General features: G+C 30.4%; 1 protein-coding gene and 1 non-coding gene across 2 annotated transcripts; one reads left to right on the forward strand and one right to left on the reverse strand.

Annotated features, from left to right (window-relative positions):
• The first annotated feature begins 8334 nt into the window (after positions 1 to 8334).
• On the forward strand, positions 8335 to 11401 carry LOC131653226 (uncharacterized). Its single transcript, XM_058923312.1, has 6 exons — positions 8335 to 8457; positions 8708 to 9024; positions 9130 to 9334; positions 9814 to 9882; positions 9978 to 10107; positions 10355 to 11401. The coding sequence occupies exons 2-6, from the start codon at positions 8775 to 8777 to the stop codon at positions 10982 to 10984; spliced, it is 1284 nt and encodes a 427-aa protein (XP_058779295.1). The 5' UTR covers positions 8335 to 8457; positions 8708 to 8774; the 3' UTR covers positions 10985 to 11401.
• Positions 11402 to 15107: 3706 nt separating this feature from the next.
• TRNAG-GCC (transfer RNA glycine (anticodon GCC)) lies at positions 15108 to 15178 on the reverse strand. The gene has a single exon. It is a non-coding gene; the product is annotated as a tRNA-Gly (tRNA).
• Positions 15179 to 17038: the final 1860 nt, after the last annotated feature.

Consider the following 17038-nt stretch of genomic DNA (forward strand, 5'->3'; position numbering starts at 1 on the left):
CAGTTGCGAAAAATCGAACCGTGATTCTTCCTATCAAGTCCAACGCCAATCACCATTATACCAACTAATAATTGATAACCTAACCTAAATCTATTTAAATTAGAACGTAAATCCCTATTAATCACTCTACCTATTTTCACGCTAATTACAACAACTTATAACCATCAAATTTACTAATACTAATATTTCTCTCTAAGAAAATATATAAAGATTTTATTTTAAACTGGGCTAGGCCTTATTGTTCAATTTTTTAAAACATAATCACACAATTTACTTTTTTTTAATTATAACAATTTAATTAAAAATAATAAATTTATTAACTTTTTAATATATTGTTATAAAAAAATTCAACAATGCATCTTTATAAAGAAATATAGTTTTATTAAAAAAAATTATCTATCAAACTTTATATAGTATAGTATAATATTTAAACATAAAATTATAATAATAAATAAAATAATCGTATGATAAATTTTTATAAATTTAACTAGGACATTCATTAAAAATCTACAAGACCAAGTTTTTACAATAAAAAGTTGGAGAGATTGACAACGTAAAACTAGCTGTGGTGACTAAGTTTATAAGAGAGATATACATATTTATTAAATTTCATTTCATAAAAATTTCACTAAATTTTCTCTTGAATTGAAATTCGGTTGCATAAACCATTTATATATAAACTTTGTAATTCTATTTAAAAGCCTTCAAAATTTTGAAGTCTTTTTATGAAGTTGATCCTATAACATAAATATACATTATTAAACATTAAAATATAATTAAATTTATAATTTTTTAAAATAATGTATTTCAAAAATAATTTTATAAAAAAAATATTTAAAATAGTTTTAAATTTAAATAATTTTTTAAAATTTTGATATCTAAAAAATCTTATAATAAAAACGAAATACCTAAAGTAATATTTAAAAATGAACTATTTAAACTAATTTTTAGTTTTTTTAAAAAAAATTGTAACTTCTTAATAAAAAATAATATATATAATTATGAAATTTTTTCTTTAAAACTGAAATAAACGGGCATTAAACTCATGTCGTTCCAAATAGTTTTTTGAAAAAAAGTTGTGCCCATGTAACATATTAATCTGAATAATTACCAATTTCTTACTTTTTTTTTTACTTTATCTTCTTTCTTTTAGTAAGCAAGACAATGAGGGAAGAATGTCAAACTCAATCTTTAAGGCAATTATATCCAAATGAATGCTACATTTGTCTGATTAATTATGACGATCCCTACGTTCACTCTTTTTGAAATTCAAATTTCTAAAGTCAAAGGAGGAACACACCTAGAATGCAAATTTCTAAACCAATTATTTGTCTTTGAAGAAGATAATAATTTGTACTTACCTATTATGCAATTATATGGAATGTCGTATATATGTAGGGAGAGAGTACCAATTTTGTTGATGATCAAAACAGAGAAAGTACCATTTTTGTCCTACCCTAGGCTGTATCATGCACTTAAACTAGAGGGTACGTACAATTTTGAACTATTCTCAATAAATGAAATGAAAGAAATAAGGGGCACGCTCCTCCCATTTCAAAATTGAATTTGTCTTTGAGTTCTCGTGGCATCAACCAAAGTAACCAAAATCTTGATCCTATGAGAACTTCTTAATACATGTCAAATGGTGAAAAATATGAAAATATCTCATTATATCCCTTGACACTTTTATTTATTTGGCGAAATTTTAATTATGCTTAAATACATTTTTGGTCCTTGTAATTTAACGAGTTTTTAATTTTTATTACTGTAATTTTTTTTTTTAGTCTCTCTATTTTTTCGCGTTTGTTTTAGTCCCTAAAATCAAAATCTGCAGGAAAATTCACTGGGAAATCCGAGATTTTGCCTTTAAGAACTAAACCTCAAATAAAAAGTAAGATATAGAAAGTAAGATATAGGGACTCAAACCAAAAAAACAAACTTACAGGGACGAAAATAAAAAACTCGCTAACTTACCGGGACTAAAAATGCATTTAAGCCTTTTAATTATGTCTTCTGTTTTCGTAAATACACATTCGCAAGCGTTTTTTTTTTTAAATTGCTTTTTTCCCGTAGATACATCATTCTACGGAAGCATTAAAAACTTAGTGAACGTTGGAGAAATTCAAATTAATTCTGTTAAGTGAATCTTTCGTAGACGTATCTACGGAACGTGATAAAAACATAATGTTCCGTAGATATATCTATGAAACCTTTTGTTATATTTTTCAAATCAACTACATTTCACTCCTAAACTCCAATATTTTAACAAAAATAAAACACCAAATTAAAGTACATTAAAGTAATGCAATTTAAAGGCAATGGAATATAGTACACCAAAAGAATATGTCATATAAATCATCCAAATAATGTCAAATACATAATCAAAATAAAGTACAAAAATGTAATCAAAATACAAACATCAATAAAATCACAGGCATCACTACTGTGTGTGTCGGACAACATCATCTTCCACTCCTCTGCCTCTAGCCCCGCCTCTAAATCCACCATGTCGTATGTTGGATACTCTGCCTCTACCGTCAAGTGTCTCACTTGTCCTGGCACGATATCGACGGTATAAATATGTTCTCATCTTCCACCCTAATGATACCATACAGAACACGCCTGTGATCAATCCCCTCAGGAAATAAACCATCGGCAATGTCTGTCAGTGTCATGTCAGTTATCTCACGAATGCAAAGAGGAACATCGTTGTTGTGGTCCAACTGAGACTGATGAGTCTGCAAGATCTCCTCATGGGCTAGTCTGGGTGGTGATCCCGCTGTAGTGGGGATCGTGTATGGGTTTGACATTGTGAAGTGTGAAGTACCAAGTGATGTATCCGCTGGCGCAACTCTAGTCTCTCTCTAATCTGGTCACCCGAGCCTCGTCGGGAACCATGTGATGCTTAGAGTCAGCAAAGACCTCATCTATCTGCCGACGAGTAATGACGATAGGAGCGGGGACGAAATTGTGGCAAGGTATTGTCTGACACTAGCCAAACTGCCGCATGACGCGCTCCAGAAGATAACTGTGATGGTCTAACTGGCAGCCAATACGGAAATCTTCCGTAGGTGCATCTACGAAACTACCTAACGTTTCATCTTTTCTGTAGATGCACTTGCAGAACGTTGTGAAACTTCAAAAACGCAACAATGGCGTCTGTCACTTTTCAGTCACTAAAAAAACCTATTTTGGTGGCTTGGTCGTCAATTTTCCACATATAAAAACCTATTTTCCTACAATTGAGCAAAATGAAGCCAAGTTGTTTGTTGTCTCAATGGAGGACCAGAAGTTTCTCGAGGCTCATGTCCTGAAACAATGGTGGTCAAATGATAATAATTGAGAGCTTAAGCATGGTAACCACAATAACAAACTCATAAGCATACAAATTAAATCTTTGATTACCGGTACACCTTCTCGCGTGGTACTTTTTTTATTATCCACGATATGTTTCATTAGCTAGTAGTTGCATAAATATTAGAGAAGCTTCATATTATATTTGGAGTATACTTAAATACGTGCCTCGTCATCTAAGTGGTAAAGCTCAAATCAACAATGATGAAGATAAGGCAAAGGAGATTGTAGAAGTGCCTCGGTAATGCTCTTGTAGATAGGATAAGAAATGGAATTTTTAAGTTATTTATTATTTTAGAACCTTGAGGACAAGGTTCAAGTGAACCCCACGGAAATGATAGAAGGGTATTATATGATTTACATTAGTAATATTGTTATTAATAAGGGTAATAATAGAACTTATATTATTAGTATTTTATTGGACTTTTGTGTATTTGGACCTTTAATAGAACATCCACTATGAGATTTATATATGTAGTGTCTTTGACACAATCAAGGGAATCAAAGAAATCAAAGAAATCAAAGTTATTTTTATCTCTATTTTCTTAGCTTATTTTTAATGTCTTTCTCTTTTTATTGTCGAACCTTAATTTCATACTTTGATAGGAAACTTCCTATCATGATTCCTATGGTTTTGATTGAGTATTTCCCCAAGCCTTCCAAGATTTTGATTGTGAATTTCCAAAAAAAGATGAAAATGAAACAGATGTGTTTGACGTCGTTGACAAGCTCCGTCAGCAAGGGCAGTCAGAGCAATTGGAGGAAGGGGGAATTCCAGATAGATTGGTTGCTATAGCCACTTCTGGTGAAGAATTGAGAAGTAAAAGAGACCAAATAATCGTATATTTGTTGTAAAGACAAGACGAAATTGTCGCTTTTCTGGTCAAAGTTTGGTATTGAATTATTTAATTTTTGTATGGTAACATACTTTTCAAGAGAAATCTATGTAGCACCGACACCTCTGAAAAATGTCATGTCCTGTCCGTGCTTGACACATGTGATTACATATAATTTATTCACTTTTTTAAATTATTATCGGTGGGGTGTCCGTGCTTCCTAGAGAGAAATTGATTACAACATTATATTATTAATTTATTTCAGTTTCATTGACATCTTTTTCGATCATATATTGAATTTACATTTTTGCATCTTAATTTCATTTAGTTTTGAACATGTCATTGTCAAGATTGTATACTTGAAGTTTTAAACATCTTAATTTATGTATGCGCAATCTGGAAAATTTGCCATCCTGCTCTTGTTAAATAAAAACTACTATTTCAAGCTTCAATAAAATCAGTGTCACTGATTTGTGATTTGATCAAATCATGGTTAATTCAAATATGCATTAAGTGTTACCTAGTAAAGTTTGAGAAAGTCAAAGTCCATGTGAAATAATTTTATTCTGAGTTGGTTGTATAAATTTGTCATATATGTTTCCTTGTAACAATTGTCACCCTTTCCAGCTCTCTATTCTCAGGCCTGCATAATTGTATTTGTGCATTGCTTATATGATTCGAGTAAAGTTTCACCTGGACCAATATACGTGCTATTTGTTTATTTTTAACACTTGTTATGTTTTTGAGTATGTGATTTTGCTATGAAAAATTATTTAATTTAGTTTTGATTTTGAAAAAATATATTTTTATAAATGAGAGAAATACGAAATATCTCATCATCATTTTAAACAAAAAAAAACATACTTTTCTTTAAAAATTTAAACAAATCATGTAATATTACTGGTTGCTAGTCAGTAGGTAGGAGAATAGATCAAATCATCAAACTAACTGAGTGAGTATACGGTTTAATCTATGGAGGTTCATATCAGTTTTTTTAAGATAGAAAATGTATAACTATTTATAGTATACGGTTTAATCTATGGAGGTTCATATCAATTTTTTTAAGATAGAAAATGTATAACTATTTATTTTAAAGTTTATGCCGCTTGTTCTAAAAAAGCGTTTTAAGCACCTTTTTAATTGATATGTACTGTTAGTATAAATTCTTTTTTATAATTTTTCTTATGTTAGTTAACTTCCTTCTTTTGTCTGTTTTAAACTGGAAAAAGAGATAGCTATCAGGGTTATGAGGACAGTGCCTCTCCTTAACCAGTTAGTAGTTAAGCCTAAAGAGATTTTGGCTTCTTTTGTCCTACCTCAAGAGGTGTATTTGTTAAGGGCTCAATGTGATCTAATCGAGAAGAAGAAGGTGAATCTTGAGGAAGGTCGTCTGGTGATACAGGGTCACATAGAATACCAATCTTTGTTATTTGAATAAAGGTGTATATGTGGATCCTCAACAGAGTTGGCCGAGCAGGTGGAGAGTCTCGAGGGTCAACTTAAGAAGATGGAATATGATGCTTTTCGGGGAAAAGTTGAAACAAAAATCGTGTCCCTATTAATCGCAGTGTTGTGGAGGAGCTTGCCGAATGGGATAAGGATATGCTGATAATAGAGGAACCTCTTCGGGGTCAGTTGATTACACTTAAGGCTCAGTATCATGAAATTTATTTTTTGAAAAAGAATGATGAGCATTTTTTATCAATTGCAATCTTTAGCTCGAAAGCTTATTGCTTTTCGTGCTTCTTTCCATCTTTTCTCATTACTTTGTTGTGTATTGTTTTCCCTAATACTTGTATGCATAATATTATATGTAGTTTTTTTTATTTATTTTTGGAAATACCTTGTTGGATTTAGCATTATTGGCGTTTACATTTTGTTTTTGTCTTATGAGATGCGACAATGTATTTATATTTGTACAACGCTCCACGTCATAGAGGATTGTTCCTGACCAAAGGAAGAGGATCCTCGTCCCTGCCTCTGAGGTATGACTCGGATCAAGATGGACGTCTTCAGGCTTCACCAGGCTCGCCCTGAGATTTCTCAACCTCGCATTCTTTAAAATTCAATTTAAATCCATCTAACAAACGTTCTTAAAATGAGAATAACTATTTCACTGAAAACAAAATATTTTCTCCTGCCACCTCCTACTCATACATGACAGACACCCTACCTATATTTTGTATTGATCAAAATGTCCTTCTCATTATTTACTTCATGTTAAAATAAAATTTGATAATTAATATCAGATAGGCCTATAGAAAAATGAAGTTAAAACTACCCAATTCTTTGGTAAATTCGCTATATTTTGTAATTTTCCAAAATTTTGAAATATTCAACCGCTTATATTTGATAGGCAGAAAAGTAGAAGTTAACACTATCAGTTATATTTTGATAGATTTGGCATTTTATACCGAATATTTGAAAAAGCCAGGTATAAAATAACTATGATTTACATTAATTTTTTAAAATAAAAATTTAATAAAAACTCATGAAAATTCCCAAAAATTTTGTAAAAAAAACTCATAGATCTTTTAAAAATTGGATAAAAACTCATAGATTCTTCAAAAATTCGGTAAAAATTCATGAAATTTCTTAAAAATCCGACAAAAACTTAAAAAATTGTGTAGTACAGATTAATGCTTTACTTGTGTAGTCAAGAACAGAAAGTATCATCCACATATTTCTGAACAAATTATACGCAGTTCATCACCATTGACGAGATATGTTTTCTTTTTAATCTATTAAGAATTTAAACGTTTTTTTCTCTATGATATTGATATTCTTATTATTTATATGATTGTAAATGATAGATATTTTCCTCCCGAGCCGAAGTATTAGCATGGACACGGTACATTGGTAAATAACATGGTATTACTAATGTCACTATTCATTCTGATACTGCAAATGGAATGTAAGAGAGGATAGATAAATTGATTATGGATTGTGAGAGAGGAGGAAACTACAAAAGGAAGAATACATTTGAAAGCAAAAGTCCCTTAGAAGACATTTATAGTATGAAAGTTAAGTGTTTTTTAGCATGAGATATGTGCTTAGTGGTAGCGGAGGGAAGGTGATAGTTAGGTGTGGGTTGTACAACCATTAACTATCTAAGAATTTAGATGGCCATGACATAATGGATCGTCTAAGAAATCATATAAGACAATTCATGTCCACCGCCGGTGAAATACAAGCCAAAAAGGGGAGTTAAGAAGAACAGAAAGGCCTGAGAGAGTGATGTGCATCACAATCCTTCATCGTGGGAGTATGTTGAGGGCTTGCTGAGGAGTCATCCTAAAAAGAGATCGTGTTTAAAACCAACTAAAAATCAGCCGTCAAGTATTCTGATTTCTTTTAGAGACCTTTACTTGTCTCAATTTCCAGATTTCCCACGTGCAAAAGATTTAACATATTTGTCTCCCTTTCCAAGAGATTTAACATCACTTTTTCCTGAAAAATCTTGACATAAAGTCATCGTTGTTGGTTTTGTTAACAACAATCATTGGGTTTATGTAAAGTTAAAACCTGATTATCCATTCGCATCCGTCACTGACTGTTGGAGATGAACTTAGAAAATAGCATATGCGATACAAATTAGGTATTGGGAAGATGAACTTAGAAAATCATCATAATTTATATTGTATTCTTATATGTCGCACATTTTTCCATTTTATATTTATATTTTATCGTGTAGTTATTTTATCAAGTTATTTATTTCAAAAAAATAATGAAAGAAAATCAACAACTAACTGTCTACCAGAATTTCCAAAATTTTCTGAACTTTTTGATACATATAAAAAAATTTAAAATTTTCGAAACTTTTTGATACATATAAAAAATTTTAAATTTTTTGGATATGGAACTACCTGCATGTGTCAAAAAATTTAAATTGTCAGTATATTTTCATATAAAACAAAAATTTCCAGAGTTTATGAATTTTTTTATATTCAAGTAATTTTAAACTAAATTTCCGATACTTGATAAGAATTTTGAAAACCAATAATTTTATCTTTTGTAAGGGTAAAATGCTAAAAAAATTCTTAGTGTGGGGTGCTAAGTTATACTTAGAAGTTGCATGTTAAAATCTGTCAAAACAATCATCTAAGTAGTGGCCCAAGCCCAACCTACTTTCCTGAGCCCCATAATCACTACCACCTTGCCCTTGTGGTATCAGAAACAACTTGAAATACACGGCGTCCACCAGTAACACAGCCGAATCACCCAAAACCTCGCCGCCAACGCAGCCGAAATTACACTGCTTCCACCAGTAAGAAGAAATTCTAGCTTTTCCTCTTTTCATTTTATTTTACATGTTTTTAGTTCTTAAAATCTTCACTGTATCGGGCCCGAAACTCCGCTATTTCAGCTATCTGTTAATTTAATTACGATAGAGACGCATTTTTCAGTGTTTCAATAATTGGTAATTAGGTTTACAATATCATCTTTTACTCTTTTAATTTGGTATGTTTTAATGTTTGAAAATTTCTGATGTAATCATGTGTTGCTTGTTTGTGCAGTATGATGATCCTTGTTACGTGAAAAGAATTTAATTTCAATTCATTTACATCAAACCGCTTCGAAAACATGTCTGCTTCTGTTCCTCAAAGAGAAGAACAAACAGAGAATGTTTCTAATAGAATCATTCCCAAATTGCTAATCCAGTGTGAAGAATGCAAATCCAACCCCTCAAAGTACAAGTGCCCGGGTTGCTCGATACAATCGTGCAGTCTTCCTTGTGTAAAAGCTCACAAAGTTCGGACCGGGTGTAACGGCAAGAGGAACCAGACTGAATTTGTTCCTATTTCACAGTTTAATGACAATATATTGTTATCTGGTACTTATTCTTTAAAGTTTAAACTTTGTGTTATGTTATGCCTTTGATCTTGACAACATTTTTTAATTTTCCATGCTTCTTGTTATTGTTCTTTCCTCCATCTAGATTATAATTTGCTGGAGGATGTGAAGAGAGTGGCTGAAGTTGCTTCGAGAACGAGAACAAAGTTAGGCGTGTCTACTCCATATTTTAAGTTACCCCGTTACCTCAAAAGCCTGCAACATGCTGCTAGAAGCCGGAACACAAATCTATTGTTTCTCCCTAATGGAATGTCTAAAAGAGAGAATAATCGGACTCAATTTGACAATCGGTATTATCATCTTTCCGTGACAAACATTTATTGTTTTAGGAGGTGGTACATACATTAGAAAAATTTCTTTCTTTTGTACACATGCTATTATTTCCTTGTTTATTTTTTAACTTTCTATGTATACATGGTATGTAACATACAAAGGGATGGTGTGAATCTTAGATTAATTTAATTTTTTTTTATTCACTGCGGCTTTTTTCTTATGAATTGATATCACATAGTGGTGCTACAGTAGCACCATAGTATAGCGGAATTTGAACAAATTGCATTTGTTGTGCGTTATGTTACCGAGTAAAGTATTGTCAGCCAGTCCCTATTGGAACGCTATAACACGATGTCGTGGCAGAATTTTAACATACCGCTATTTTTGTGATCTGTAATTGTTATCACTGGATTATTGGATTGTTTCACATTTAGATAATTGACGTGAAAGCTTTTGTTTCAAATAAATTACTAATATATTTATGTTGTGCTTTCAGGAAGAAGTCTATACATTGGACAATAGAATGGCGTTTTCACTCGACAAATATTGTTTTACACGACCACGGGTAAGCCATTTAGATCATGTGCCTTATCTTCTTCTTACATGCTTAAGAATTTAGAGAATACAATTTTGAAAGGATGCTACATTCATTTCATCCAGTGTTCATGAAAATTCAAGCTTTGACACCATTCTAGAGAAGCACCTCGAACCAGGTCCTTGGAATCATCAACTAAAAGAGTTTTGTAACCAACGAGATCATCTCAAGCTCTTTATTCGTAAATATCCAAAGGTGGTTTTCTATACTTTTTATGTGGTTGAAATGTAGTATAAAAGCTACTAGAGTTTTAGGGTATGTTTGGATAGAGGATTTTTCAGAGGAAATGAAACTTTTATGGGCATCTCTACCATGTTATTCGTTCTATATATATTTAGTCGTCCAAACTTTCCATCCAAACACACCCTTAGATAATTGATTGACTGCATCAAAATTGACTTCATTTTATTTCTAAATTTCATCTATGTTTATCTTAATATAGGGTCCCAAGTCACCCTTCAAAGAATTGGATATGAAAGCACCAATCAGACAACAATTGGAAAATGTAGTCATTTTGGAGTATCCTGTTGTTTTTGTTTTCTTGCCGTCTCACACTATCAATTTCGAAGTTATTAAGAACGTCATTCCTAGTACACCTAAATCACCACAAAAAGATAGTGAAGTTAACCTAATTCCAGAAGGTGTATCGTTCCGGGAAGAAGAGATTGAAGATGACAACAACTTTGATGATCCTATGGTTTTTGATCTTTTGAAGCATGCAGAATCAAGTCCATCACATCAAGTGCTTACTGAAAATACGCTTTCTGAGAAAGCACTAAATGATTCATTATATATACCCGTTTTTGAAGGAGACATTGAGGGAAATCTTTCGCCCCCATCTTTCATAGACACGGCTTTCCCACAATTGCCTGAATCTGAGATGTTTGACTTTGAACGAGTATTGTATGATGATTCCTATGGTTTTGATTGTGAATTTCCTCAAGGCTTCCCAGATTTTGATTGTGAATTTCCAAAGAAAGATGAAAATGAAATAGATGTGTTTGACGACGTTGACAAGCTCCATCAGCAAGTGCAGTCAGAGCAATTGGAGGAAGGGGAAATTCCGGATTGATTGGTAGCTATAGCCACTTCTGCTGAAGAACTGAGAAGTAAAAGAGACCAAATAATCGTATCTTTGTTGTAAAGACAAGACGAAGCTGCCGCTTTTTGTACAAGGATTCTAGCAGAGTGCAAAAGCTGTTGGCATTGGTATTTTTCTCATCTCTTCAGGTCAAATTTTGGTAATGAATTATTTAACTTTTGTTTGGTAACATCCTTTTCAAGAGAAATCTATGTAGCACCGACTCCTGAAAAATGGCATGTCGTGTCCGTGCTTGACACCTGTGATTACGTATAATTTATTCACTTTTTCAAATTATTACCGGTGTCGCCGTGTTAGTGTCTAGGTCGTATTTGGGGTGTCCGTGCTACCTAGAGAGAAAATGATTACAACATTATATTATTAATTTATTTATTTCAGTTTCATTAACATCTTTCGATCATATATTGAATTTACATTTCTGTATCTTAATTTGATTTAGTTTTGAACACGTCATTGTCAAGATTGTATATTTGAAGTTTTAAACATCTTAATTTATGTATACGCAATCTGGAAACTTTGCCATCCTGCTCTTGTTAAATAAAAACTACTATTTCAAGCTTCAATAAAATCAGTGTCACCGATTTGTGATTTGGGGCCAGTTTGTTTCAGCTTTAAAAAACTGGATTTTTTCTTTGTATTTTTGAAAATAGATTTTTTAAAACTGTTTTTCAAAATATTACAAGTTTTTTTATATTCGTTTTTTCTAAAATGAAACACTTAATTTGACATCCTATGACATAAACGTACATAATTGAAGAACAAAATTTAGTCAAAATCATAATTTTTTCAAAAAGTTGTATTTCAAAAATGATTTTTATGAAAATCTATTTGAAATAACTTCAAAATTAAGTGATTTTTTTAAATTTTGATATCCAATTTTTTTTTCATAAATAAATGAAATACCTAAAATCACATTTTGAGAATAACTATTCAAACAAAATTTTCATTTGAAGTTTTTATAAAAAATTTCTTTGTAAAAAATTTTTTCACAAAATTTGGTAACACTATAAAAATCAGTTTTAAAAAAAGCCAAAACAAACGGCCCTGTATCAAATCATGGTTAATTCAAATGCATTAAGTGTTACCTAGTAAAGTTTGAGAAAGTCAAAGTGCATGTGAAATAATTTTGTTCTGAGTTGGTTGTATAAATTTGTCATATATGTTTCCTTGTAACAATTGTCACCCTTTGCAGCTCTCTATTCTCAGGCCTGCATATTGTTATTAATTATTAATTAAAATTGCAGCTTCAAAGTGTTCATTAGTTTTAGTATAGTTATAACTTCATTGATTTGTATTTGTGCATTGCTTATATGATTCGAGTCAAGTTTCACCCGAACCAATATATGGGCTTGTTTGTTTATTTTTAACACTTTTGTTATGTTTTTGAGTATGTGATTTTGCTATGAAAAATTATTTAATTTAGTTTTGATTTTGAAAAAAAATATTTTTTATAAATGAGAGAAATACAAAATATCTCATCATCATTTTAAACAAAAAAATAACATACTTTTCTTTAAAAATTTAAACAAATCATATAATATTACTGGTTGCTAGTGATTAGGTAGGAGAATGGATCAAAGTCATTAAACTTACTGAGTATACGGTCTAACGTATGGAGGTTCATATCAGTTTTTTTAAGATAGAAAATGTATAACTATTTATTTTAAAGTTTATGTCACTTGTTCTAAAAAAGCGTTAATATAAATTCTTTTTTATAATTTCTTTTTTAAGTTTTAAAACTCGGTTATCAATCCGTCAAGCTATTAGGTGATTAGACGAGGCTTTGGCTAATATGCATAAGGATTTTCCTTATGCACCATGCATAAGTCTACCTAAGCCATTGGATCATGTTTTTAATCCAGTATTGAATATTGAGTATTGAGTATTGAGTAATAACAATTGATGTCTAGAATTTGATCCAATGATCCATAATAATTTATGCACGGTGCATAGATTTTTATCTATACACGGTAATTGCACCCATTAGGTGAGTGGGTCACTGGTCGGATCAGTGGATCATTGGTCGAAATGATGATTGCATTAGAGAGATATGTTGGAATTTTTTGAATATATATAATTTTTTTATTTATTTATCATTACCGGTATAGTCTGGTGCGGGGGATCAGCTCTGACATCAAGTGGGTCAAGTCTCCTCTCGATTGCAGTTGCAGTCAAACCTCCTCCCGATCGCAGTTGCGGGAATCGAACCGTGACCTATCACCACTGAACCTACTAACTATTGGTATACTTATTTCTCTTTGACTGGATTAAATATAAAAAGATTCATGCTAAAATTATAATCATAATAGTTTTGAAGGGGGTTATTGGTTAGATTCTTAAAATTTGACGAAATTTTATTTTATAATTTTAATATTATTTAGTCATTATAATAACTTAATATAATTATAAATATTAATAGAATCTGATTTTAAAATAGAGGCACCAAAAATTAAGAAAATAAAAATAGAGGATTCAAATTATAATTAAGCTAAAAAGTTAGACATAAAAAGATCAACCCGTAAACTCCCTATTCACGGGTCTGATCAGTAAATCGGCTGGGTCACACCGATTTTTACCGGATCAATTGTAATTATGGTTCAATAACTTTACCGGACCACTCTATCCTCTGGTTCATAGTCTAACCGATTTGACCGGCCGAACCGGTTTTGTTTTTAAAACACTGACAAATAGTTTTATGTTATTATGGATTATTAAGTGAATTCAGATAAAATAAATAAATATTCAGTATCATTATTTTTTTAATTTGATATTTTATTTTGAACAATGGTAGTGTCATAAGTTGTTTTCTATAAATTTTCACAAACGAATAATTTATGCTATTAAATAAGTTTTCGATAAGTTAATACAAATAAATATTTAGTACCATTGATTTTTTTAATTTGTTATTTTACTTAAATATTAGTTAAATTATTTACATTGAAATAAAATAAATTTTTAAATAGGCTAATAAAAATAAAACAATGATCATTATATAATAAATTCAAAATTTGAATTTTTTTAGCACTTTGACAAAGTATATAGTGAGAATTAAGGGGGAGAATTTCTGTTCATTTAAATTTGAATTCTAATTTATTCTGTAATGAGTTATGAGAATTAAGGGGGAGAATTTCTGTTCATTTAAATTTGAATTCTAATTTATTCTGTAATGAGTTATGAGAATTAAGGGGGAGAATTTCTGTTCATTTAAATTTGAATTCTAATTTATTCTGTAATGAGTTATGAGAATTAAGGGGGAGAATATTATATAGCTAAAAATAGTATAAATATATGCAAAATCCGTTACATGGATGGAGTATGTCATAATGTCAATTCTGGTAATGATAAATTCGTAAACGTGTAAGCTTGTGTCTATTTGAGTAGTGCAAGATAGAACAACTATAAAAACATTTCTACCAATACAAAGGATTAAAACGAATTCAAATTTTTAGACTGAAATGTATACTCAATTTTAATATTCTGTGTCTGTTTGAGTAGTGCAAGATAAAACAATGTATAGTTTATTTTACAAAAATAAACAAAGCTTAAAATACATTCAAAACTTTATATTCCAAAAGTTTACATGCAATTGTTTATAAAAGAAGTGATAATGGGTCAAATTCAATACATTTGTAAACAATAATATTGGTAAAGATTAATTTATATGTACAGTAACAATGTAACATATACTAGCATATTTATTTAATTTTTAATTAAGTTACCTAATTTTAAGTTTTTAAAATTTGGCGAAAGTGGTATAGAGTATCCTAAATTACTATTTTTTGAATAAACTATTATATATTTATATTTAATTACCACAATAATATATATTTAACTATCTTAAATAAATCATTTGCCAAAAATTATTTAAAATATAAATACTGTTTATCTAATTTCTAAAGGGTCAAAGTTAATAATTAATTGTTATTTAATATTATTCATCTTTGTAAAATTAATTAAGTTTAGTCTGTATACAAAAGTTTATTCGAATATATGGTGTAAATAAATAATAAGAAACGTTTTAAATTTAATCATTTGCTCCAAAGAATAAGAGCATTTCTTGAATTTGTAAAAGAAAAAAAGAACAAAATGGTTTTGCACCAGCCGGGAATCGAACCCGGGTCTGTACCGTGGCAGGGTACTATTCTACCACTAGACCACTGGTGCTTGTTATTTTACAAGGCAAAATTTAATGTATTTCTATAACTTCTAAAATTTAATGTAACGAACTACTTTTTCTATATTGTTTTATTTAGAAACTAGTTCTAGTTTATCTTGTTAAAAAAACAACTGCTATCTCTATATTTTGTAATTAACACACATTCATTTTTTTTATAACTAGCACTAAATAATTTAATTAAAAAAATTAATCGATGTTCTCTCTTCGGTAATAAACTTATAAAAATATTAGAAATTGCAAATAAATTTAGCACCTAGAAATATTTGCAAGTTCTGGTTGATTGTTAAGTATATGACTTAAATAAACAAAATTTGTATTTTATTTGAGTTTAGAAAAACTTAATTAAAATTGAAGTGGTTTGGTCCTATTATTTATTAACGAATTTATAATTCTACAATTGTGAATCCTAGGGATTTAAACAAACATATATTTTGTTTATATTTCTGTTAATTTAATTTAACTCTTTTATATTGTTTTAGAAGTGTTTAGAATTTAATTTAAATATCAATATTTTAAGTAGTATCTAAGTAGAAGAGTAAAGTAGTTAAATTTGTTGGCGAGTTAGTTACTTGATCCATGTGTAACACTTGTATATAAGGACGAAATGAGTCTCACTTATTTTTTAAGGCTATGTTTGGGAGTTTGGAGGGAAAAGAAGGGGAGAGGAAGACTTCCAAAATCGAATTTTTAAAATAATATAGAAAAATATTTGACATTTTTTAAAAAAATGATTTTGTTTAGAATGATAAAAGACTCATTATCATTACAAAATTTTTAATTTTCAAAATAGTATAACAACCTAAACGATATTTGCAAAATTTATGTAAGTCCTCCAAAACCCTCCTTCAATATAATTTTTGAGTTCCCCCATTTTATGGGGTTTTTGGTGTTATGAATAAAATCAAATCCTCCAAAACCCTCCTACCCAAAATCTTTTTATTCTCTTCACCCAATTCTTCCTATTTTCCAAAGCCCTCCCCTCCCTTCCCCTCCAAACTCCGAAACATAGTCTAAGAATGCAATACTATGCATGCTACATTCTCTTCTTCTATCCCTTTTCATGAGTTCTTTCCAAAGCTTCATCAATGATGTTGTTGTTGGAAATTATAAAATAATAATTACCACAATATGTTCCAATATGACAAAAAGGAGAATAGATTTATGGTTGTTGCATAAAATTTGTTTTTTAATTTAAATTTACAATATTTCATGAAGGGGTGTCTTGTGTCATTATAGATGAATTATTGCAATATATGGTGAAAATGTGTTGTTTCATCAAGAGTTGCAAGCTTATGAAACAACGCATGCATGACCTATAAATACACATTTATGAATCCAAAATAAAACAAAAAAAAATCATAAATCCTCTTCATTATTCCAGACACTCTTCTTTGCATTCGAGTTCTTCACCAGTCTTGTGCAGACTCGAGTAAGACTGACATTATCCTGGGTATTCTTGATTTCCAAACTCTAAAACAATTAAGAGAGTGCTTGAAATCCTTTTAAGAAAAGTGACTTCATTCACGATTCAGCCTGAATCTTTTTGATCTTTCCGATATTTCTAACAATCTTAAAAGTATTTATTTTTCAATGGCTTCCGACGTTGCAGTTTCAAGCATCAAAGTTATGAACCAGGATCTTGTCAAATTGAATCATTTTGATGGAACTAACTACACCAGATGGCAAGACAAGATGACATTCCTACTGACTCCCTTGAAGGTTCATTATGTCTTGGATCCCGACTTAACATCAATTCCTGAACCAACCGAAAATGATTCTGAAGAAGTCAAGAAGGAGCGCATGAAACGTAAGGAGGACGAACTGCTATGTCGTGGACATATTTTGAA

This window comes from Vicia villosa, linkage group LG2 (genome assembly GCF_029867415.1).
Source record: "Vicia villosa cultivar HV-30 ecotype Madison, WI linkage group LG2, Vvil1.0, whole genome shotgun sequence".
In the NCBI taxonomy this organism is placed as follows: domain Eukaryota; kingdom Viridiplantae; phylum Streptophyta; class Magnoliopsida; order Fabales; family Fabaceae; genus Vicia; species Vicia villosa.